Source organism: Cydia fagiglandana, chromosome 1 (genome assembly GCF_963556715.1).
Source record: "Cydia fagiglandana chromosome 1, ilCydFagi1.1, whole genome shotgun sequence".
Taxonomy (NCBI): domain Eukaryota; kingdom Metazoa; phylum Arthropoda; class Insecta; order Lepidoptera; family Tortricidae; genus Cydia; species Cydia fagiglandana.
Genome location: NC_085932.1, coordinates 13,407,454 through 13,435,145, shown reverse-complemented (window position 1 = coordinate 13,435,145; position 27,692 = coordinate 13,407,454). Strand labels below are relative to the sequence as shown.

At 37.1% G+C, this 27,692-nt stretch overlaps 1 protein-coding gene across 1 annotated transcript in view; it reads right to left on the bottom strand.

Moving 5' to 3' along the window:
* Positions 1–26,692, bottom strand: part of LOC134664728 (uncharacterized) — a 115,534-nt gene extending 88,842 nt beyond the window's left edge. Inside the window, exon 1 of the mRNA XM_063521478.1 lies at positions 24,629–26,692. Within this exon, the coding sequence (XP_063377548.1) occupies positions 24,629–25,910 (1,282 nt within the window). The 5' untranslated portion in view covers positions 25,911–26,692. The remainder of the gene's footprint in view (positions 1–24,628) is intronic.
* Positions 26,693–27,692: the final 1,000 nt, after the last annotated feature.

The window sequence follows — 27,692 nt, the reverse complement described above, 5'->3', positions numbered from 1 at the left end:
TAGGCAAAAAAAAGCGCAGGCTGCATTAGCACTGCAGTCGTCGTGGAGTAGGTACCTACATGAAACTTTTATACGTGTACATACAAGTACCCATCTAATAACGAAGGGCCGTATATAGGGATCAAGTAAGAGAGTGAGGGTACGTAAGAACATCTCCAACGTACGCTTTCGATTTGACCTTACGCGGAGGCCCTTAAAGTCATGGAAAAATCTTGCTTTCGGGCTTGCGGCCAACCGATTTATTCGACATAGGTTACCGATTTTATAGCGAATTTTGCTCTCTTGCACGCCAGATTTGGCGGCCAAGCTGACTTGCTCCTTAGCCGCGATCCTGAGACCTAACTGTCAAAGTGTTATAAGGGGCCCCGTGAAAGCCGAAAACTAAAAGCATCCTATGAAGTAGCGCTTTCGAGTGAAGCCAAAGAGCGAGCAGTAGAAGAGTCGTGATTACATGCATAGATTCGATTTCAAGCCACTCCTTTGCAGTTCGGCGTAAGGTCTTACGCGAGGTCTTCTGCCTTATGGCAAAGTTGATCTTCTCCCTTAATTACACTTGGGCGTGGATCCAAATCCAAGCTTTCCTCTTTCGCAGCTGGGCCTTCTGCCTTGCTCACACTCGCCAATTCAATTCACTTGGTCAATTCAAAGCTCTGCTTTCTTGCATCTTTTCTGTATGAAAACAACCTCGCTGAGACCCTTAAATGTCGAGCCCTATGCGAAGCTAGGCTGATAGAAAACTGTCCCGTCCCTTCTCTGTATGAAATCCTGGATTCGCGCCTGGTTGGGACTAAAAGTAAAAAATAATGTATAACTGTCTATCAAATTGCGTTTTTTACATCGATAAATTTTCGCGCTCGCTTCGCACGCGTTTTCAATGACTTTATAATTATGGCGACTGCGGCAGCATTACTCTGTTGCAACGTTACTGCTGTAGTACTGTTGATTTTCGTGATAAAATGATGTGACTGATTTCCAAACTAAAAGTAAAAATTTACAAATGTCTATCAAATTGCGTTTTTATATCGATTTTTTTTTATATCGCAAACCTATTGATTTTGGATTGTAGTTTTATTTTGTGGTGCCTAATTGTAAAATATTGTATCTGGACTGCAGTCCTCTACCATACTCTAGCTTACTGACACAGATCGAATTCCACGCGGGCGGAGCCGCGGGCACAGCTAGTTCATCATATAACATTAGGTGTATTTGTGGGATGTCATTATTATATGACATGTTAGCAATTATTTTGTAATCTAGGCTGCCCTATCTTTTATACTGCATTTTATACTCGTAACACCATATCGTTGCAACCAGTCATAAAGTTGTTTACCCCAGAATTACTAATACTAGGTGGTGTTTTCAGGAAATAACAAGTCAGAACGTACGTAAGTAAATAATTGTGACGTTCCACGGAAAAAGGTACCTTATGGCGGCTGGCGTTTACGTCACATAGTGCCGCAATAATATTAGAGCGGCGTTAATAATAGCGTAAGCGCCAACCGCCATAAGGTACCTTTACCCGTAGGACGTCACCTATGTACCTATTCCCGATGCAATACTGGTACTTTACATAGCGCAACTTTACTCAGTCTCCTGTGTAAGCATCGTCTTTATTACGCATCAACGGTGTCATGTTGGCAATCCCTTAAATTTGTAGCAAGCGATGGTTGAAGTGGCAATTGTATCAATGTTACCCATCAGCCCGTTTTGTCAAAAATACAACTACTATACTCTGTCTCTGTATCTTCAGGTATTGAATTAAAAGTAAACAAAGTTTACCCTCAAATGGCTCTTTAAGCCAGTTGAGGGTAGATGTAAACAATACGCGATCAAATAATGTAGGTTAAAAGTCAGGTCGTTCAGTGACAGATCCAGGCGGTTTTATAATTGGTTGCTAAACCAATAAATGTTATAACTACCCGAAAAATTACAAATTGTTGGTTTAGGTATAGGTACTTTATCATCATCATCATCATCTCAGCCATAAGACGTCCGCTGCTGAACATACGCCTCCCCCTTGGATATCCATACGTGCCGGTTGGAAGCGATCCGCATCCAGCGTCTTCCGGCGACCGTCGTCTGTCCATCTTGTGAGTGATGGACGTCCTACGCTGCGCTTGCTAGTCCGTGGTCTCCACTCGAGCACTTTTCGACCCCATCGCCCATCTTCTCTGCGTGTAATGTGGCCTGCCTTCACTTCACTGGTACTTTATATTAATACCTCTAGATACAGACATAGCGTCAGTTAGAAGTACTTAAAGACTAGCAAGTATATTAGCGAGGCTACGTCGCTTTTTGACACCAGACCAGTATTTTACAACGAGCATGCGGAACAGCACCATTTACTCGATTAATAGGCAATAAAGCCGTCTTGCTCTGTTATTTGCTACTCGTGTTATGTTTTACTCTTGCGAATAACTTTAGAACGTCATTATTTCGAGCTATTGTACTAGCATAAATTTATGTCGTACGTCGAAAACTTCTTTCTCTTTTCTTTTTTCACAGACTAACTACTAAGCGGTGTTCTGTGCTTACCTATTATTAACCTTTTAACCGCCAGCAATTTTTGATCGAGCGTGCTCGTGTCGCCACCGACAGTAATTGTACCACGCAGAGTAAGGTTGGCATAGTTACGGGAGTTATAAATGTGCTGTAAAAACCAAATTAGATCTTTGTCTTATTTATCAGACTGTGGCGAAATGAGCTGGATATGTAATGTCTTATATATCAGACTCTGGCGGTTAAAGGGTTAAAAATACCTGTGGGAGACCAAGTTTGCTCGGAAAACATATAAAAACTCAAAAAATAGTTTTCCTAGGAGGTTTTAGTTAGTTAATAAGTTTGTGTGTGTGTACCTACAGCTACTAACATTAGTTGTAAGATTAAAATGTGTCACTAACGAAAATGATCCTTTGTTGGTCTTAAATTAATTTAATTTAATTTTAATTTATAAGACTTAGCTAGATCGATTTTCGCCCCCTATAATATGTTATATTTTGGTAGCATCAGAAAAATTACTCGTTAAATTCTAAGTATGCTAAGAATTTCATGGCAGTTAATTTAGTTACTTAATATGTACCTAGGTATATCGTGAATTCAATAAAAAAGAATAAGATAACTAGGTAGGTAATAATTAAAATAACACATAAAACCTAAATTGTTGAAATACATATTTTACAAATACATTATTATGTAATTCTAATCATTTTTATCACAAAAACATTTTTTACAAAAAGCGATAAATGCATTTAAAGAAATAAGTTTGTTGACGAAACCAAAATGTTTGCACATTCCATTAGTGGCATAGTACAGTGTCACCTTATCAACGGATAGTGCAGGCTGTTGACTTTGAATGATAAGAAGTTAATGTTAGCTCTTAAGAGCCAACAGGAGTGGTCATTTCTCCATACAAACGTACTCCTCGTTTTCCTCCGTGGTTTTTGAAGCTAGAGCAATGATTTTTTCAACACAGATTAATATTGTCAATATCTGTGTCGGACCGTTTTGCTTTTTTTGATATTTTTGTTTTTTAAGGCGCTAGAGCCCTTCAAAAATGGCCAAACTGGCCTAATTGACTATGCCGCAATGAGATGCGTGGCATTCAAAACTGATATCAATTAGCCAAAAAAGCAAAACGGTCCGACACAGATAATTTCATAATCATTTAGACTTCCAAATTTGGTTACGATTGGTTAAGTTTTGGAGGAGGAAACAGAGGAGTACGAAACCTCGATTTTTGAGATTTTTACGCAGGATTTTTCGCCTTGTCCTTATCGCACTACTTTTAGGTGCCGCTTCCGTTAGCAAGACGGGTATATTTACCTAAAATATTTAAAACTCGGCTCCTGTTTCGTCTTAAACAAGTGCAATTATTGCCTGAAGACTTTATGCAAGGATTGCAAGGAAAAATGTAATAATTCCTTACGGATGAATTTACAAGTGCGTCAGAGAGGCAACACGTTGGACATGGTTTGCGGTAGGCCCTCTGTTACTATCCAAAATGAGAGGTAGTATCTTATCACTTCATTATTTGGGATAAAAACGATGTATAATTGCAATCTGATAAGTGGTGGCCACATAGTCCATAGATCTTCGGCATTCAGTCACGATTGAAAATTTAGTAAAATATTTCAAACGGCTATTAATTAAATTGAATTAAATAATAAAAAGTATTTATTATAAACTCAGTATTTTAAAAGAAAACTCCCTTATACCTTGACTTTAAACAAAGTATTTTACTTACAATCAAGTAGGGTTCCTATGAATTAGATACATAATTAAAAAAAGGTATAACTCCCTAGGAGTTATAGCTTTTTTTTTCATGATCCATTAGTTCCGCGGGAACAATATAATATACCATTGTCCTTCAGTACCTACAGTGCATGAAATAAGGTTTTTTTCGAGCAAGTGTGATGAAAAGTATACATGTGTCCGTTTTTAACCCATTATCCCGAGGGATCGTAGAATATTTTTATCCATTTGCCTTCATAAGTCACCTTAAGGGCCGTGTCATCTTTTTCTTTATACAATACCGTATAACCCTTTTCGAGGTCTTTGTAGAATATATTATTATTTATACGGGGTATAACCAAATATTTTGATGTCTTACGAATAAAAATTCAATTAATCAGTGGTCAACTTTTTATAAAAATATAATTAAAAACATTCAAGTTACTTCATTCCAAGTACGGTGAACTTCGCTTCATTCCAATGACGAAGCCTGTTGTGGATATCATCATTGGTTTGTTTTGGACGAAGCATGCTGCGGATTTGCATTTGTGGCCACCTGACGAAGCCTGCGTTGTGGATATCCTAATTAAAAATTTGATGTAAGTAGTTTTACTAAATATAATATACTTACACAAATATAAATTTCATGAAAATTATAATTATGTATGTCCTGTGTTCCAAGTACCGATATAACCCAGTATATATGTAGAAGTTGCTTGGAAGTGGCACATCACACCACGTCCCTAGGGCGAGGCGGGGCACGGGACGTTCTTTATTTATAGCGTCCGGAATGCAAGGCCCTCCACCAGCCACTGTCAAGTTCATTACTCGTGGTCCGTCTCGCTTATTCTAAGTCTACTCCTGTATTGCACTTATTGTAGGATTATTGCCTAAGCATTAATGGAGATAACGCCAGGAATTTATACTTTCTATGATATTCAAGATAATGACATTAATGACAATGGCCAGGAATGTTAACAATTCAATGTTTTAAGTATGAGATTACAACATGACGTCGGTGCCTATATACCTACTCGGAATATGGCGTGAATTAATGTTAATCAAAGAACATTAGGTGATGCATACCATTTCTGGTCTAGTCATAGGATTTTCTTAGGTTCTCGTATTGGTAAAAAAATATTTCAGATAAACGTTTTGATAATAGACGCGTGAACACATTGGCCGCTCGGATACCTCTATATATGGGGGTAACAGTACTTGCAAACTCTTTGTTAACCTGGTAAAGTCTGTACGCAGATGAAGTGATGTAAGGCGTCCGGATCAAGTCTGTACATCAGTGATATTTCTCTAAATTGTTCAAATGCGCTCAGCTCACAACTGCTTCCAACAGTCATTACAGGCATAGCCTCGTTACGAGTATTGACACCATGCTTTAGGGAGTTTAGGGGATAACCTGATATTCTGTTGGACAGTGAGAATTATTTACGTACTACCTACTCGTAGTTAGCTTACGGCAACGCAGCATACGTAATTTTTACCAGTTACTTAGGTATTCTTTGGCTGTATCCGATCGGTTTCTGTGCCAGGACGGGGTTGGCACCCTTAGCAAACGTGCCTGATACTTCCCGGCACGGCATATTTTCCGATTTTGCGAACCGAAATAAAGTATTTTATGGTTAAAAGAGGATGAAAATTTTAAAACGTTGGTTGATATATTGTTACCGTACAACATGCGAATTTTAAACAACAGCATTTTTCAACTTTTTGGAATATGTATAGTACAGCTCCATCTATGAAATGGCAAATTTGCGGCTACAATATGTACTTGGCACTACTTTACGCCTCTTTAGTACCTACTCTTTTGTCTGTGCTACTACTAAACGTGTTGGAAGAGGAATGAAATGATGGGACGACCTAGATTCATTCGAACGGCATTGGTGTGTAGAGAGACATTGCTCAAGCATATGGAGGATGAAATCGAAATGAAGCCTTTGCCTAGCCGTATCTTAGTTTACTAACAAGCTAAGGGAGAATAATAGAACCCAAAAACCGCTCAATGTAGGTATTAATCCCAGCGTTTACACTACAATCAACAGTGCTTCAATATAATATAAGCTTTTTATTTATTCAGAGTAAAACAAGTGACAAACAGGCTGTCAACTATTGAAATCCCTATTAATTTGTCTGTCTGTCTGTTACACTCAAACCGCTGCTGAACTGATCTAGTTGACATTTGTTATGGAGATTGACAAAGGGTAGTTTTTTTTATCATAATCATTTTTCCAGACGAAGTCGTGGGCAGAAGCTAATAATAATTGTAAATAAGCTAGGTGGTTGGATCAAGGGTCAGATGCAGAAGGCGGTAATTTTGGACACGGCGCGTATAGTACGTCGATTCCTCACTCTGCGGCCCTGACCACCGGCAGCTTGGGCCCCGCCCCGCTGCCGGCGGCACCCTAGGTTAGGTTTTTTATAATGTGTTTATAACTTTTTTTTATTGTTTTGTAAGTGTTTTTATATTTTACTTTTATATTCATATTATTATTAACCTAACTTAAGAAGAAAAATAAATAAAGATTGTAAATTGCTCATACAGTCATACTGAAACCATTTACTAATTCATAGCGCTCAATATTGAAGGATATATTCTATTATAGCTACTAGGATTCGAGGCGAATCATTGAATCATTGACCTCAGAACGGAAGACTTCATTAAATTAGTCTGAGATTGTGCTGCGGTAGGAAGCACGGGCGCAGTCTAAACTCGGCCGGGTAATAATAAACTGTATGGAAATAAATGCGGTGGAATACCGTAGTCGTTTTGTTGCCGTCTAGGATTGAGTGGCATGTGTACTTCCCCGTTACAACGCCACCTAAAACTAACTCAAGAATTAGATAAAGCGTCCTACTGAGTATCCTTAACTTAGCTATTTTTCAAAGTATTCGTGAACCGAATTAGCATTCTGATGAAAAAACGTGAAAGAACTCGCGAAAAGGAAGCGGACGTTCTAATTTTATTTAGAAGGGGCGACAGAAGTTTGGACGACTTTAAGAATAGGTATAAAAATTAGATATAGACCTTATTCGTTTAGAGAAAATCAGTTGTCATTAGATTTCAATGTTCGACTTTACTTTAAGGAAATAATAAATAAGGCGTAATTTTGTACGTAATTTAATTAAATAATTTACTTACTGATTTTCTGGGTCAGAAAAAAGTTGAAAATTATATACATATCTGTTGCCTAATTTCAGGTCAACTCTGATGCTATCAGATACCTACTTTCATTGAAATTGAAATAACTTACCTATAAACATAGAGTGGTGATTATTCGTTTACATGTGTATCTCTGTGTCCACTAAATATGTAGTTACAAAAAATGCCCAATCCCGACAGCTACAGGGAAGTTTGTTTGATATCGGTTTTTCCAGCGTGGCACACCCAAAAACCATTAATGGTTAAAAGAACAGTAAACGCTAGCAACTTTGTGCAGAATTTCCCACGAAATGGTTGCCTTCGATTCCATGAATATGCATATTCTCCTGGAAAACGAACGTCGGCCATATAAATGGAACGATCGCTAAAAACACCACGGCATTTTAAACAAAAGTAGGATTAGCAATCAAGAACGGAATTTTAACGAGAATGAAATTACGAGACAGAATTTAATCGAAAATACATAGATTCTAATTGATCACTACTTTGTGCGTAGAATAAATTGAATCCATTTGACTACCGTTTGTCTGAGGAATACCGCCACACCACCACTTAAATTATCGCAGAAACCACTAAGTTCTGGCTCGATTGTCAAGACTACAAAATATATAGTTCTTGGGATCCTTTACAATGATATAGTGCAAGTTTTAATAACTTTACTAAAGTCAGGACGCGTGCTCAGCCTCGCAAAAGGCTACTCAAAGTACCAGCAACCGGACTAAAGCGGTTAAAACTTGCTCCAGTTTCCAATACTGCTATTGTAAAAGCGGGTATTTATCGTTGTGGATACATACCTATCTGTAAAAGAATCTTCATGTCTGGAGTGGGACACAACCATTAGGAGAAATTTTAGTCGCAAAGTTTAAAATATCAATTGCGAAAAGGCTATTCTAGTGTAGGTAATTTTCACATGTCTATATATTATGCAAATTGAGTTTAAACAGCATGCGGATCTTTCTTTTGAACTTAAATAAACACAAAATATAAATTGCGGAGAAACATAAATGCGTGAATTATCCATTCATTATGCATGTGTTTACGAATATGTCATCGTTATTTCAGGTGCATTTAAAGTTTTTTTTTCAAGTATTTAATTAATAAGTAGTAGAGTTATATAGGAATATTTTCAGAAATGTAATTGATTGGAAAAACGTAGTAACTTTATATGTAACATACATGAACTCGTGCACATTTTTATAATATTAAAGTTTGCTGTTTTACCAAATTTTACATGAAAACAAGTTTATATAAGGTCGGCAGTTTACGGAACAGATTAAAGCCACGAAATAAAATTAATGTTCCCTTCAGAACAATAAATCACATCTCAGCTCGACCACGAGCCAAAGCCGATAATAAAACATTAAGTAAATAGATACATAACTCTCTGACAATTTAATTAGTTTATGGTAAATGTTTTGAATGTAAAATTATATTTAGATACTGATAAAGATTTCAAGATTATAATTGTAGGCATCCGTGCCGGCACGAGTACCGTTTTTACATCGGTGTCATGCATTTTTAAATTACATACCTACCTTACCTACATAAGTCTATACAATCAGAGGTCTTTAGTCAAATGATGATAAATACCGTTAAGTGGCAATAAAAACTCAATAATTAGGTATTAGGTATTACTACAAATTCTAAGTAATCGTAAAATATACTAGTACCTATCACTAGAATATTGTTTTTTTTTTTTTTTTTTGCAATTACATAGTGAGTTTTGGTTGTTTTTACGACCGAATTACAAAATTACCTTGCAGAAAAAGGTTGACAATAGTTGCCAACCAAAATAAGTGACAACAGAAAAGTTACTATCAACATTTTTATTCAAACTTAAGTTGATATAACTTTTATATTTATTACTAAGTTTAGTTAAAGGGCTCCCCACGCCAATGACCTTCGATCTGAATCCCTAAGTTTTCTTTTTTTTTGTAGCTTATCATATTAACAGCAACGGCTTTAAGCAATATATAGTATCCATATTTACTTCAAAGTTCATTGTCTTCGAGATATTTGCCATCAAAATTGAACAATTTTTGGCTAAAAAACTGGTTTTCTGGCCATTATTTTGTGTTCATTAGTTTAAAATTAAAACCCTACACACGTTTTTAGAGAAGTCAAAGACGAACCCAAATAATATGTAGATTTCATATAAAAAAATAAGCATGTATTTATTTCAACATCCGAGATAAAAGATTGAAGAATCAATAGCCGTTTGTCTTAGTGCAAAATCTATAAATCTATCGCAAGCCTTGATTTAATCCACATATATCCTGTAGTGGAAAAGTAGGAGATACGATTCAAAACTTCTCAAAAATCGATGGAAACGGCAGGTAGCCCCTTAAAGACGCGATATTTATCAAGGTCAGCCCTCTTGAACCAATTCTATGCTTACTTGAAAACTGGTCTTTTACTGTTACTGTTACTGGTCTACGGAGCGTGTTTACTGCTACCTAGGTGATATTCTGAACATTTATTGCAGTCACTTCTGCAGTTCTGCAATATTAACGACTTGTTTACAATTGAGAGAATAGTTTCAGTAGATTTAATTTTGTACTCACTAGGTATTTTTACCTACTATAGATATTTTTACCTTAATATTGACACTGATCGTATTCTAATGAAATAATAAGGCAAAAATTTGGTCTAAATTACAGCACTACAACAAAGTTGCTAGACAATCTGAGAGTACCTATTGACCAGTGAGAATTTTGATAATGCTGTTTCATGCATTGTATTCAATTTTTTTTTGGCGTGGTTCAGACTCCCTGTATTTTTAGAGTACATGGTTACATTTAGGGTTACCAGATACAAATTTCCTGATTTCCGAATATTTTTCCTGACATTCATATTTGTAACGACGACGACGGGGGGGGTCTAGCCCTCAACACGCGGTACGATTCGATTCGATTTCTAAAACATCTATGTATGTATGCTTGAGTAAAGATTTGTTACTTAATAATTACAAAGTTATATCTCATTTATTATTTTTTTTACAACGTGTTTGGGTTAATTTAAGTAAATAATAATGTACTTTATAAAAAAATCTATCAATTTTAAAATTTCCTGACATTTTCGTGTTCCGTCCCCATTCCTGACAAAAGGCTAAAATTCCTGACATGTCAGGAAAATTCCTGTCATCTGGTAACCCTAGTTACATTTGCCCCACAGTTGGAATTGCCCAGTCTGACCTTATGTAATATGTATATTAAATTATGTAGTAACATCTGAAACACCGACATGGCAAGAGAGAGAGTGAAAGAAAAGAAAGTGCCACCAAGTGACGTCAAGTCTTATGAATGTGGAAGTACATTTTGCCACTACAAGTGCAGAGTTACCTTAAGAGCTTGTTACACCTTCCTGAATTTAGTAACTGACTACAGGGACGCATAAATAAGTGACATGGAGATGAAACATCTATTGAGTCTCACGTACATATAGCGGCGTCCCTCTCGTTAGCAACTAAATTTAGGAAGGTGCAACAAGCTCTTTAGACAAAACTTCTTGTACCCGATTATAAATATTATGTATGTAGGTATATCCAGAGGAGCGGTCCTGGCAAATTTCACACAGAACAGAGGGTAACGACTCGCATTACCCTATTAGAAAAGAGATTGGCCAGTGAGTTGTAAAAAAAACCTTGGGAATACATTTACTATTGAATAAAATACAGGTTAAAACTGACAGATTATTCGATAGGCAATATTAACAAAAATAGTGTCCTGTCCACTTGGGCTCAATATTTATTTTGGCCCGACGATAATAACGCTTTTGTCCCCGCTTTATCCGCATTGCGCGGGTTGGCGTCGCATGTTGACTTAAGACAAGATTTTCTACCTGCTGCCTTTGGGTGAACGATTTTTGTGCCAGGTACCTTTTGCAACGCGTTTTGAACAAAATTTCTCATTGCTCAATAGCCGTTTTGTATGTTGTGTAGCTATAAAGTATCTATCTAATTTTATGTCTATTATCTAGTGATTCCCTCCAAGATAGTCCAAGATATAGCAATTACACTTTAAGATGTAAAATTACTTAAATCCTTTCTCCGAGGATACTTACAAGAGTTACAAGTTTTTCTAATCTTAGTTACAGTTAGCGAGCTAGTCTGAGCTTTTTCGTTGCTGGTTTCTTACTAATTGGTCATTAAGTACAAGCTACCTACTTAGATTCTTTCTAGTACTTAGCGAACTCGGCTGAGTCCACTTTGCTACCTACTTATCTTCCCAGCGCGGTTTGAATGTTCTCCCAAGTTCCAAGTACTTTCAACGTTGGTTTGGTACAGTCACCTGCAATAATATGTTAGGCTTCGAAGGCCGCAAAAATATGTGACGCGCTCTTATGGCTCTACAAATAGGATCGTGTCAGATATTTTTGCGGCCTTCGTTGTGTAATATTTTATTGCGGGTGACTGTACTTCGCGAGTTTTTTCTAATGTAAAACTAATTTTACTAAAAACTTCAATAAGGGGTATAAACTGTCATTAATTATCTAACTAGAGATACGAATTATACCTTTTGATAAAGGGAACCAGTGGCGGAGCATCATATACATCGGAACCCCTTGGAACTTAGGTACCTACTTAATGAAGCCTGAATTCTCTTTAAATAATGTCTTTTGGTACCTTAAATTTTCCATCATCAGATCCTGACATGATAGCAATGGAACCAACTGAACATTTAACAAAATGATCTTTACATCCCTCTGATGACCACCAGGCATCCATTCACGAGAGAGTGCTGACCCAAAGTGGGTTGAGCTTCACATACCTACACCTTTGAATTTCTTCGTCAATGTGTGCAAGTTTCCTCACGGTGTTTTCCATTTCCATCATCGAAAAGGAGTAGACAGGTATGCTGCACTGTTAAGACAAACAAGTTTTTTCATTCGGACCAGCCGTCTTCGAGAAATCGGGGACCATCGAACATAAAGAAAACAAAGAAAATAAAGATGCCCACGAATTGAGGAACTTCCTCCTTTTCGAAGTCTAGTGATAATTTAATTTTAATCTCAGTATAAAATAATCTGGCTTCAACTCCATATCAATATCTCCAATTTCAAATACACAACTAGTCCCGCTCAACGGAACTGTAGTCTCGGGTGCCGGACCTTGTGAAAGGCAAGCAGGGCAGGTACACCCGGATTAGGAACGCTGTTTCATCCGTGAATCTGTCCGTCAACGTCCGATATTGTTTTGTGGGAGAAAGAGGGGCAAGATAACCAAAACTATAGTCTCTATCTTTAGGTATTTAAATAACAGTAAACAAACAATTTGTACATTTTCGATTTTTGTACATTTTTTAGTTATAACATTTATTGATTAACCAACCAAATACAAAACCACCTGGGTCTGTCAGTGAACGAACTGACTTCAACCTACATTATTTGATCACGTAATGTTTTCATCTACCCTCAACTGGCTTATGAAGTAATTTGAGGGTAGATTTTGTTTACCTACTCTTATTTAAATATCTAAAGATACAGACTATAAGCTGCTTTCAATCGTAGTTATACATACAGGGTTGAAGAAGCAGTTTCATCGATGCAGCTGACACGTTATTTTGAGAGTCCTAAGGAACACTTGCCATTCACATTGGAATCTACCAGCGGAGGTGGGACATAAATGCTCTTATTAGATATCCAAATTATTATGCAACCCACGCAAAACGTCACTTTCTTCTTACGATGCTCTTTTATTCACACCGGCATCATTTACTTCATCTTCATTGAGATTAACCAAGTGCCTATTCGGATTGAATAAGGGAATGAGTAATACCAGCAAATAAATTGGTAGGTATTTAGCTCCAGTTTAGGCGCATAACTAAGTATAGTACACAACCGATATATAGTAAACAACCCGACGCCTCCGCCAGCCAAACAAATAATAACCAAAATGTGACAGTGAACACTCCCTCTCAATTGGACGTGACGGAGCCCAACGATGACATTAATGATGTGTTAATCACTCAAGATTCTCAAGATCCCCAAGAAAAACCATGGACGCGGGTGCAATCAAAAAGGCGGCCTTTCAAAACAACCGTCATAAAAGGCACCGCCACAAACACTTCCCTGATCGGAGTTGAAATCTCAAAATATTTGCACGGATGCCACTTTAGCGTCGATTCAACACCTGAAAGCATCATATGTCATCTCAAGGGCGTAAATAACAAACACCAATATAGCGTAGAAGAAATTAAATCGAGACATGATACCTACAAATCATATAAAATAGGCATTCCATCTTCTGCCTACGACGACTTCCTCGAGACAACTGCTTGGCCACTGAACACAACTATCTCGGAATGGAAACCCTTTCTACACCCAAGACAGAGAAGATCACCAACCAAACAGCGGCCTACCCCAACATGAACCACGGATACCGGCACCGACAGCACGAGCAATATCGGTTCTTCATCAAAACATAAACCGACTTAGCAACAAAACATATCAATTAGAAGCTGAACTCCAGCTGCGAGATAGGGTTGATGTACTCTGTTTAACTGAACTATGGCTTAAATCCAACGAACTGTCTTCAGTCAACGTAATGAACTACAGTCTCCGTGCCCACTACTGCAGACCGACAAGGATGGGAGGAGGAGCATGTATTTATGCCCGACGTGACATCTTAACAATTGAACGGAAGGAAGTATTGTCTTTGTGTGTGGAGATGGAATTCGAAGTGTGCGCTGTGGAATGTGTCGGTTTGGACCTTGTGATTGCATGTATCTACAGACAACCTAAGGGTAATGTACTTCTATATTTTACCAAATTAAACGAATTACTTAGTTTACCAATTTTTCAGAACTATAAAGTACTCATATTGGGAGATATGAACCTTGACTACTTTCAAAAATGTAATAATATTAAAGAATTAAATATTATATTGAAACAATTTGGTTACAAACAAATAATAACATCTGCTACTAGAGTAACAACCCATTCCGAAACCTGTATTGATCATGCATATACTAATTTACCTAAATCTGACATAATTAATATAACATGTAACAAATTACAATTATCGGACCATCACTATGTAAACATCATAATTAATATGTGTAATAAGGTCGAACAAAATGATATTTTATTAAAACGGACATTCTCAAATCAATGTATTTATAACTTTTGCCAGTATTTAGAACTGTATGACTGGGATAAGATTTTGTTGGTAAATATCTGTCCTAGTAAAAAACTTGAAAAAGTTCTCAACGTCTTTAAACATTGTTTCGACATTAACTTTCCCCTTAAAAAACAACACATTAAAAAACATGTAAATGAATGGGCCAATGACGTTGTACGTGGCATTAAACGAGAAATCAAACAATTAAAACTTAAAATCTGTTCTAACCCTAACAATGATAGTTTATTAGACAACCTACAAAATCTTGAAAATACTTATGTTTACACTTTAAAACTGGTCCGCAAGGATTACCTTAATAATCAAATATCGAAAAGTAAACAAAATATGTGTAAGAGTGTGTGGAACGTCATTGCGTCTGAAACATGTCGAAATAAAAATAATAAAACCGGTCCTCTGGATGTACTGGTGAGCCGATCAGCTGGTACCTGCGAGACCGAGCGATCAGCTGACGCAGCTGCTCGACTCAACCGGTACTATATTCATGCGAGTAAGCTAAATAACAACCCGTGTACTCACGATGCGCTTGATTTCCTTAATAAGTACCTTCTCACTCCAGTGGTGCCCGTGTTTACGTTCGACTTATTTACTATTAGTGATATCTTAAGCGCTATTAAAAACATAAAAAGGAAGCCTTCTATGGACGTTAATGACATGTCAACACACGTTTTAGATTACTATCCCCCGACTGCTGTGTCTATCCTACTTAATTTATTTAATCAGTGCGTTAACAGTGGAGTATACCCAAACCCTCTGAAAATAGTAAAGGTGCAACCAATATATAAAGGAAAGGGTGACATGGACGCACTTAAATGCTATAGGCCCATTTCCATGATACCTATTGTTTCTAAAGTATTAGAGCGGCTATTGAGCATGCAGTTAATGAAATATTTTAATGAAAACAAACTTATTAACCCCCAACAGTATGCATACCAGCCGGCGCGGGGCACGGTGGACGCGGCGCGTGACCTGACGCGGCGCGTGATGGGCCACCTGGAGGGCGGGCGACAGGTCGCAGCCACATTCTGCGACCTGTCGCGCGCCTTCGAGACCGTGGACCACGCACTACTGATTGAAAAGCTGTCACGGTACGGTGTAAATGGTAGCTTTTTAAAAACAATTAAATCCTTTTTGGCAGATCGTAAACAAAGTACCTTTGTAAATTCGTGTAAATCTAACCTAGAGGAAATAGGCTCAAGTGCCGTCCCACAGGGCTCATCGATGGGGAATACCCTGTTTTTGATTCTTGTGAATGATATCACCTCTGCCTCTGATGACTCAGAATACGTCATGTTCGCAGACGATACCTGCATTATAACATCAGCTGATAATTTCGCTGCCTTAAAAACTAAACTAGCTCGAACCTTACAAGATATTTCTAACTGGTTTTCTGTGAATGGCATGCTACTTAATATTGAGAAAACAAATGTAGTACACTTCCAACTTAGAAAAAATACAAACGATAAACTCGATATATTCATGAATGACATTCCTGTGCCGCAGGTTAACGAGGTCAAGTACTTAGGATTTATTATAGACTCAGGACTATCATGGTCAGCCCATATAGAAAATACTTGTAATAGGCTCTCCTCGGCGTGTTATGCGTTATCCAGATTGACCCATAGCCTCTCTGAGGAGAACCTGAAAAAAGCGTACTTTGGATATTTCCACTCCATACTAATATATGGAGTGGACCTATGGGGTACTGCTGCAGATCGCGATAAAATATTTAAGTTACAAAAACGTGCACTCCGCATAATGGCACAAAAACCTCAAGACCACCCGGCGAAGGAATTGTTCATTAAATTCGAAATATTAACGTTGCCTAGTGTATATATACTTGAAGCATGTAAATACACAAGACGGAATCTTGCCTGGCTGCCTACCAACGGGCAGATGACGGGCACTGTGACGCGCAGGCGTAACCAACTGCGGGTGCCCCCGCGCCGGCTCGCCAAGTCAAAAAAAACCCTGGACGTACTCGGGATAAAACTATATAACACATTGAATGACAATATAAAACAAACACCAACCGATAAGATGTTTGTTAGGAAACTAAAGGCTATATTAATACAATTAGCTTGTTATAAAATAGATGATTTTTTCTCCGACTACAAGTCATTGGCCCAATCATAAATTAGGAAATAAAAAAAGGCAAAATGGAAACTAAAGTTATTTAATAATATGTTAAGTTAAAATTATGCTATGTAAATAAGTATAAGTTTAAATGTGTTTACAACCTTGTATAATATCATAATGTACCTACTATGACGTGTAAATAACTATATTACCAATAAATCATTATTCATTATTCATTATTCATTATTTAGTATATCTAACTTAGCTAATATAAGCACAGCCACGACAAGTAATTAATAATAATAATGTATTACCTTCACTATCGTCCTAGACTTCAGCGCGTTCCAAAACTTATAAAAACAAAACCAAAAATACCAAAACAAATTCTACCGCGCACTTACAACCAAATTCACATACCACAAAACTAAACTGAACACAAACTAGAAACGTTCCAAAATAAAGAAATCTTTTAAATAAACACACTGTCCGGATGCTCCAAACCGTGAACTTTTTAAGTTTTAAAAGTTGATAGGTTAATTGAAAAGCATTTAAATGCACGTGTGCAGAGAACGCGCTGCCGGCTTGCGGACCGGTCGACGCGCGCCGAGTGGCGACTGTCAAACCAGCCAGCTGGCTGGCAGATCCACTCTAGCGGCCGGACTGGCAACTAATGACGCTCCATCGAATAAAGACGTAACTTAAATTGAGGCCTATTTTTTGGTATTTTTTTTATATAACATTATAACCCGTCCTTAACAATTAAGTACCTACTTATTTATTTTAGGCATATATATAATATATATAACTCGTCAAACATGTTACAACTACTCAGGTACGTAGAAATAAGTAAGTACCTGCCTAAATAAATTTATTTTAATGTGTAGGTAGTTTTCGAAATGCATCTATTGCCCTGAACATGTCCTAATTGGTCTTGTTACCTAATTTAACTGCTTACATGCTGACATTGCCGAAATAAGTTGATAAGTAGAGGTTCTGTGACTAGTGTGACCACACCAGGGGCCTGTTGCATAATATAATACAAGCTAATAGTAGTACCTAGTATTTTAGTATGCAATCCGGCTCAGATAGATCAAATGTGTCAGATATCTAAAGTTCCTATTTTTGCTTTCTTTAAACCAGCATGTGTTTGACTGATTGGATTAGCAAGTTGCCTAACATTTTGTTCCCGGCAAAATCACCATTAAGTTTTTTTAAACTTTTACCGATACGACGATGGCGGTATAGGAGTCCCTACCCCTGATTAAGGTTTAAAAAATTTAAAATGCTTTCCATCTCAAATAAACTTTTTTGTCTTATTGTTTTTATAACCATATTCGTCTTTATGCCCTTTTACGCTCGCGTCCCAAAAGGAGCGACATGGCGGCGGCGCCCCAGAGAGGGGATATTGACTCGCCTCGCAGCCACTGCGCATGCCTCAGCCCATGTGTTACTGTTTGAATTACGCTCAAATTACGCTAAAAATAATAAAAAAACTCCTAAACCGTACATATTTCCAACCTTGCATATCATAACTAATCGTATAAAGATAAACTCAAGAAACTTATTCCGATGTTTCCAAGCTGTGACAGTTGTGACACTTGCCCGGGCACGAAACACTGCAAACAACGACCTTGACCCCTAGTAGCGGTAATTTTTATTTTTACCCACCGGTTTTTTTATTTAATTTTAAGACGCAATGCCGTGTTATGTTTTTATGCCAACAGTTCAATACCTGCTGTACAGTTAAATACCCTAGGTCCTTTTATATTTTGCTGGTATCTTGGTTCGTTTAGACATTAATGCAGGTAGGTATTTCTACTCGGCTCTATGATCCTAGGTGAAAATCTGTAAAAATGTTTTCAGCTGAATAAAAAGTTCTCTAACTCTTTACCCTGGACATTACCTTATTTACCTTATCTGGATAAGTAGTAAATATTTTATAATATAAAGTTACATATACAGTAACAAACAAAACAACATTCAGCAACGATACTGCACAAACCTAAAATGTTGATCTACAAATCCAATAAAAGGCTGTGGGTCTCATGTTCTCATGTATGATTTTGCCTAGACCATTGTTGGGATTAGTTGCCAAAAGAACCCCAAGCTCCCATGAGCCCTGGTAAAAAGCCGAGAAAACGAGAAGAATATGATAATGGAGCCATACTTAGGCTGTAGCTTTTTTATAATTCCGGTGTTATGGTTGGAGGAACGTGGGCGGTGATCCAAAGACTGCTATATCTACTATTATACTATACAAGTTCCCACTGTAAATACGGTATCTACTGAGGTGTCTGAGGTGAATGTGCGTGCAGCGTTATGAGTCAATAAGATTCGCAGTTAGCCAGTAAGTGCGAGGAATCCTGGGTATGCGCGACATCGTCAACAAAATGCGCGCTGCGACGGTATGCCCACCATACGGTATTAGTAAAAACGAGATCACAACCGACTACGTTGCAGATTTGGCACTAAAAGATTCAAATTTCAAAACAAGCTGGAAGAAAATGGCAACCCCAGAACAAAGGAAGTACTGATGAAAGATTTTCTTTCATATTAGGATAAAAAAAACATTTAAATCAATAAACCCTATTTGTACAGGTTTTAAGTGTCCTGCAGTTTGGCAGAAGAAAAACAGCAGAATAGGATAGGTACGAGTAGGTATGATGATGAATGAGAGTGAGTTTTAAAGTATCCGTAAACGACGTCGTTAGTAGGGCTAATGGAAGAAAAACGTGGATACAAAAATCTACCGCCATTACTATAGGTAGGTACCTACATAGATTGAAAGAAAGAGAGTAAGACAAAGTGATCAACAAAGACGCACCTCCATTGCCTTTGGAGTGGGTGCTGTTAAAAAAATACAATTAAGGCTTCAATGACCAATATGACCATATATTATCAAATATATTTTATATAAGAATAAGATCAAGTTAAAACATCCAAGTTAAATCCCTAGATAGCTAAGTGCAGACGCGGCGGGCGACAGAGCTGGCACGCGGCCAAAGATTCCTCGCGCGAATGTCACTTTTTTCTCAGTTTTCGCCTTCGATGGCTCGAGGAGGCGGCTTGGGCGGCAAGCAGAACAGGCACGTTGATGATGGGTTCCGTTTATTACGATGAGTGGATCAAGCCAGAAATAAAAAAAAACCTTGGATGGTTTTACCAATATCCTGCTTCAATGACTGAGCAATAAAAGATCTGCCCAGTTAGGATTCAATATGCATTTAATAATAAAAATGATTTGTTTGACTGTGTACGTAATTGCTACCTTCATTTATTTTTGCAACACATATATAGTCATAAAATTCACAAAATAATTAATTTAATATGACTGTTTAAATCAATTCTGCTTTTGCTTACAATTTCGTAGGTAGTACCATTCATTTCAAATTTTCGTCGGAACTTATGTTAAATAACACAAACAACAACGCACAATAAATCCAATAAAATAGAATTACAAATTGAAAAAGTTGAATAACTTTGCCTCCAAAACGATTTAAAAAAATCCTACGCGTGTTTGAGTTTTAGTTATTATTCTATTAAACCTATTACTGGCTATTACCGACCATAACACCAAGGAACGCTAAAAACTGAGGAAGTCATTACTTAGATTTATGGAATCAAAGGAAAAAAGTCTATTGTGTAAAATTGTGTAGCTACCCGTTAGGCGTTCTAACCAGGCTCTTATCAACTCTCCTACATACCTACATATTACATACGCCCACAATGTAATGTATTTTGGTTTATTTTCACAACATAATTTAGGAATCAATGTTGCTTTTACAGGCGGAGCCATTGGTTGGAGAAATAAGTATTCATTTAGGTTTTTATTTGTTATTTTCTTTCTTAGGCTAGGTTATTTATAATATTGGGACTTACAATAACAATACCTACAAAATACATAATAAACACATTATAATATAAAAACCTAACCTAGGCTGGCGCCAGCAGCGGTGCAAAACCCAAGCTGGCGGTGGTCAGGGCCGCAGAGAGAGGAACCGACTGACTATCGGCCACGTTTCTAAGACTAACCGCCTTCTGCGTCTGATCCTTGAGCCATCAATCATCTAACGAAATCTAATTAATCTAATTATGTTATTCAAGGCACACCTTGAGACACCATCCACAATCGAGACTCTTCGCTGAAACGACTATCGGGTAATGATCGAGAATCAACATCACACATGACTTTTATCTCGTCGTGAGGTATTATTGGACTTGTCTTTCTCGGCTCTCACTAGTTTTTGATCATGGGGGATGGCGATGAAGCACGGCCCGGCACTGCGATTGATCTATTAGCACTTTGTCAGGCTTAATATTTTTTTATTGTTATTTGTTATATATGAATGACTAGAAATATCCAGTTTGATTTATTGTTAGGGTTCCGTACCCAAAGGGTAAAACGGGACCCTATTACTAAGACTTCGCTGTCCGTCCGTCCGTCCGTCCGTCCGTCTGTCACCAGGCTGTATCTCACGAACCGTGATAGCTAGACAGTTGAAATTTTCACAGATGATGTATTTCTGTTGCCGCTATAACAATAAATACTAAAAACAGAATAAAATAAAGATTTAAATGGGGCTCCCATACAACAAACGTGATTTTTGACCAAAGTTAAGCAACGTCGGGAGGGGTCAGTACTTGGATGGGTGACCGTTTTTTATTTTGCTTTTTTGTTTTTTTTTTTTGCATTGTGGTACGGAACCCTTCGTGCGCGAGTCCGACTCGCACTTGCCCGGTTTTTTTTTTTACCTGTCGTAGTCTTCGTGATGAATTGATGATTATATGTACATACTTAGATATGTACCTACCCGTATTCTGTATTTTTAAATTTCCAAACGATAACTTTACGATATAACTTTTCATCACCAAACATTCTCTCATCAACTCGCGGCCAGTCGCGGCGCGCAAGGAAAATCGAATTTCAGCGTTTTCATTTCCCGACTTCTCGTTGGCACGAAGAAAAATATCAAACTTCTTTCCTTTGAGAAATTCAATTTATTTACTGTACAACTATGAGTGCTATCTTTTCCAGCAGGAAAGGCAGGAACTAGTGACGACATCATTTATTTAATAATATCAAGTCGTAGGTAAGTACCTATATCACAGTGGACCTTATAACGTAAATTTAATATGTAACTAGTAATAAACTGAATTCGAGTAGTATTAGTGTCTCACATTGGAATTGGCATTTGGCACGCAGGCGGCGGTGATATTGAACGAGCACTATACTTAGTTTACGTTTTGGACATCTAGGTATTTATTACGGATGTGATCATAGCAGAGCTGGCTTCCCACTGCTATATGTTAAGGTAGGTAGGTACTGTTCCAGGCCTTCTTTCACTGTAGAATAGTTTAGGTTCTAGGCCCCACGCTAGCATGCTTTTTATTCGATACTATTACTACGCTTATGCCTGAAGCCACAACGTTCACATATTTTTGAATCTACTCCCTTAACACTCTTGAAGTTAATTTAAACTCCCATATCTCCCAGAAGCCAATGTTTTATTTCAGGATATAAATTACAAACTTTTACATTAGAAATACGTATTGTAACAAAAATATTATTTGCAATGAAATAATCTGTGGCTCATCTTAGCAAGAAGATTACTACTAATAAACTCACGAGTTTCACAACTAATCTGTACACAAGGTATAACTAATTTGTACGCAAATAAATCTCTTTGTTCTGCGTGGTTTTCCCAACCAATGTGTTTAGTTATTATCAAAGAGAATTCAGTGTTTTTATGTGATACACTCTCGTAACGCTATTCCGCACGATACGGTGGTTTCCATAAACTCCTAACCGTAAAAGGCTGACTTCGTAGTTAAGTACATTCTCCGTAAGAGGGCGCAGTAATACGTTGCTCTTTTGGTATACAAACTTAGTGAAGAGTGGTGAAGGAACAGCGTGGGCTCCGAGATGTTTCTTTACGTTGATTATAGATGGCGCTTTCCTTCTTATATGGAAAATAACATTTATGTACAGTCGATGTCGAAGGATATGTTTACATTTTTCGCCTTATTACAAAGGCATAAAGGTGCAAAAGTGTAAACATATATTTGACGTCGATTGTACTTATTGTTACTACTATTAGCTATTCTAATTGTATAATATTTTCTTTCATATTTGTTAGTATTATACATCTTTGTAATTAATGAAAACTGCGTTATTAAATTTGTGAGACTTATTATTTTTAAATAATTAAAAACATTTACATTAGTGATTGAATGTGTACAACTTGAACTAAGAACACCCCTTGGTTAATACTGTGCATTAGAGTGAGCACTATTAGCCAAAATCCATTTTAATAAAGCACAATAATGTCAAAACTATGAGGAAAATTACAATTTCTTGAATGCAGTTTTAGTCTATCGGTTACTGTTCGCAATATTTTAATTTATTTTAACTTAAAATTTGCAAGACATCACCGCTCGAAATGTTAATGGTGGTTAACTGATGAACAAGTCACCCTACATTTGTTGATACCTAGTGTACTTGTTTCGCATTCATATGCAGTCTATAGATATTTAAATCAAAATTAAAATTAACCTGTAAATTAAGTAAATAAATTACGATTAATATATATTCTATACACTTCCTGTCGATAAATTACGGAACCCAAAATCCAAAATAATTTACCGGAATCCCAAAATAATAAATATAATAATTTTTTGCTTTCTGTAAAAAGCAAGCAAGTTGCAAGTTTTCTGTAATCAATAGATTCAGATTTACCTGAAAGGAAAAACTCTGTGTATTTGTGTATCACATGTTTTTCTTACGTGTTTAGGCAAAAGCTATATAAATCATCTGACAATGGAGAACATCATTACCATAACTCGGCACTTCCCTGAAATTTCCTATCTTTCCTTCAATCTTCTACCGCGACAGGGTGAAAAGGTTACGAGTATGAATAGACTGTTATTCTTTTCCTTAACGTTTTTGCCGGTGCCTAATGGTATTCTAATAATGATTCCTGTAATTTGTATAAGTATATTAGAAATTCAAGTTCCATGACTGTTGTTTAAAAGGTTTAATTGAAGAAATATTTTCTATAAATATATATATGTATATACATTTAAATATATTTTCTATAAGTTAATAATGCCAAAAAATCAGTTTACCGTTAAGTACCTAATATAGATAGCCCTATTTCGAATAAAGGGCTTTATAGTCGTATAAATACGACTGTCCCCCCTGGTCTAACTTTACCAATGCTTATAGTTATTATTATATCACTTTTTCACATTTATATGCAGAACACATAATACCAAACGAATTAGCATACATGTTCTAATTTAATGTTCTCTTCCTAATCTTACCTATAATACTGAACTCTTATATGTTATTTTGTCTCCAAATTGTACATTTCGTAACATTTTAAAAAGTAGGTATGACTAATATGATATAAATCATGAATTGTACAACTTTGCGTGTTAAATCGCAGTGCGTTTATTGGTGGGAAATGTTGGGAGTATCACGCCCTTTTAGGATAATATATGAGTAACAGGGGCTTGGATAGTAGGTACCTATAGGTGAGGAAGGAAAACACGTTGTGTCATTTTAGTAGGTAGTAAACGTTGATTACCCTCTACTTAGGCGTTTAAAACTATGCAGATATAAGGTACTTGCGCCTAATAAGGCCCACTTTTAATTTATTTTTTTCATTTTTGATATGAACTTGCAATTTTGTCTATGATACTAACCAAACATAGGCGAGAAATTTAAACTCATTTACACTTATAAAAGTATGAAATTTTGAAAGTGAGCAAGCTTTAAAGCTGGGCCTTATTAGGTGCAATTACCTTATTTAGTAAAACTAGTTGAATCCTGACTCATTTTCCAATGAGAGGTACTATTTTTTTTTATCAATCAGATACATCTATGAGCGATAATCCAAATCTTTATATTATTTAAAGGTAACATGCGACAAATTATGTTATGTGATATCCATTTCAATGATAATGGGAAAGCCTCATATTACTAACTAAATTGAAGCACTTACTGAAAAGGTACTTAGAACCAAGGCTTCGCTTTTTCTCTCTCAACTTATTCTTGAGTATTCTCCTCTTCAGGCGGCTAAGCACCATGTCGGCTTCGTCCACACTTTCGGACGACGAAGTGCGGACAATCCGCGAGTTTTCCGACACGGAGTGGCTCCGCTGTCTCATGGTCACACTCTCTAAATGATTCCGTGGTTCGATTTCTGATAAGCCACGTCTGTACATTTTTAGGCGTTTATTCATTTCACAAGCCGTCGCCGCGTCCGTGGGAATATTGATGAATCCGTTCTCTGATGTGTTATCCCGTATTTTTTGAAGACGTGATTTTCGTAAAAGAAACTCGGGTGAGTCGTGGTTCTTTAATGCTTCGGGAGAATTTAGTGAAGATTTCATTGTTTTTCGCCAGTGTACAGCAAACCAATCCGGATTAGATCTGGACCGCGAGGGTAAGCTTTTTAAGTAAGTGTTCAGGAACGATACCTTATTGTTAGGCCCATTATACAAAACTCCAGATTTGGAACGCGCCAAAGTGTCATTTTTATGCTCTTTTGTGGAACCTCTTTGAATGGCATCTTTCAATGACTGGGATTTATGAAGCATTGTGCCCATTTCAATTTCAGAATCGTTCTTTTTTGCATCCATTGAAAATTCAGACAAACTTTCTGTTGAAGTTATGCCATTCATTTTCAATATTGACTTGGTTTCGGTTTCATTCGATATTGGCTTCGTGTCATCGATAAAGCTTTCGTTGTCAGAACTTTTGTAACTGCTAACTTCACTAGCGCCTTCGGACTGGAAAGGGGTGGTTTCGAGGCTATTTATTTGCAAATTAGAAAAGTTCGTGTTTAATGTGAGTTTACTTGGAATGTTTGTTACACCGCCGCAATTTCGTATTACGTAACGTTTATTACCTCTCTCAACATGATCATTAATTACGACAGGCGTACGAAATACTCTTGTATAAATTTTGTCTCCAGCGACAGAATTATGTTTCCTAATCGAGTTCTTGCCAATGTAATGTTTGAAATCTTTCTCTCGCAACGACTGGCTTCCCCTTACAGAAAGCTCTTCGCAAGTCTTTATGGAAACGTTTTCATCATTTGTCTCCACGAGGAGATTTCCTTCACTATCAAAAAGTTGTATCGTAGGAAATCTGATCGCAGGAGACAGATTTCGCGTCCGTAATTCCCATTTTTGATGGCAGGGCTTTCTCAGCTGAATTCGAATTACATTATCATCTATTATGGGAACGTCGCTATGATCACCGTCTTTTTCTTCGGACATGGTGATAATTTTCTTGATGGTTTGTCAATAACACGTTACGTTTTTATCAGCAAACACTTGTTTATTTACAGTCAGCTGTTCAGTATTAATTTTGGCGCGTCGCCAGGAAAAGCGTTTCACCCGCATTCTCGTTAAAATAGTTTCAATGTCATATTTGTTTTTCAGCTGGTAAATAATAAAATATATTAGGAACACAAAAATGGCATATTTTAACTAGGAAACTAGTATCACAGACACTCGGTCACTTTCATACACTGTAAAATGATTACTGAATACGACACTGTAACAAACAGGCGGTGTTGAAAACGGTTGCATAAGCTCGCGTGCCGTGATTGCGCGTAATTGCATCGTCTAATGAGTACTCGGATTTAATTTGCGTCAGTTGGCCAGATCTGATTATCAGAGGCGGGTATATTGGATATGTAGAATCGATTGATCACCGAACATTGTAGACGTGAGGACGCGCCGGCGCGGTCGCAATTTCTCGCGCGTTTTTCGGTGCTTCCGCGCTTGTTTTTGGACGTTCGCGTCTCCGGACATTTCTGCACTGCGGGCTAACAGTGAAATAGATGCGAGACACTATAAATAGAGACCGCCTTGCTGGCCGGCTCCCCTTGAACCTATGTGTGTATGAAACATGACGGCACTGACGTAGGCGCAACAACTGTTCGCACTGACACAGTTTTTCACTTGACCATGCAGCGTGCAGCGTGGCCATACGAGCATGCGTCGCTGACTAATGCGAACAGCTGTTCTGCAGCGTAATTTGTAGATATTATTCAATTGAACCGAGGTGTTTGTACTACCTTACGACGCTGGTTGTTGAATACATTGTATTGAATGAAGCAAAGCAAAAAATTTAATGCCGCGCTGTCGAGTTGCTCAAACTAAATTGGTTAATTTAATTAGAAGTCATAGAAAGAGTCGAACGCTTTATTAATTATAAATACATTCGTTCCGTTAACATATTTACATCACCATATTTGTTTCTCTGTCTGATAATATTATTGAACGAAATACACGAAATCGAGCGGTCGAAATTCAAAAATCGGCCCTTTGGCTATTTTTGACCGGTTAATTGATTTATTTTTATCTATTGGTGATTGGTAGGTACGTCTATCTATTGGTGATGGTGAAAAATCATTTCACAAACAACAATTTGACAAGCATTTAGTTTACAAACAACGTTTGGCAAAATTATTATGCCTACATACCTTTATTTATAAAACACTGTTTATTTAAATAACTCATAATTTGACAAAGCATTTAACTGACAAAAAGCCATATTATAAAATATTAATCGAAAAACATTAATTGATTGCTTACATTATGTATGCCGAATACAACGAATGCCATAAATGTTTAATCACAAAAACTTTATAAAATCATTACCTACTGGGGTACTGGGTTAACTTAGGTTTAAACTGCGTCCCTTACATAGAGAACCGAACTTCTATGCTACCCTCACTCAGATAAATAAACTGGTAACTGAAAAGTGGCTATTATTAGGTTAGAAACTAGAACTAAACTTTACAGAACCGAACTGCTTCCAAATATGTGGTATTATCTATGAAAAGGGACCTTATTGTCGATGGCGCTTACGACACTAACATCGATGAGCACAAAACGTAGTAGTAGAAAATTGGAGATTCTGGCCCTTTTTTAGTTATTTTGATTTCCAATTCAGCAATTAAGTTTCTTTGATTACTGAATCATTCAATGTTGCTGTCTATCCAATGCGGAGGTCAATTTATGTTATGTGACACTGATGAACTGATCAGT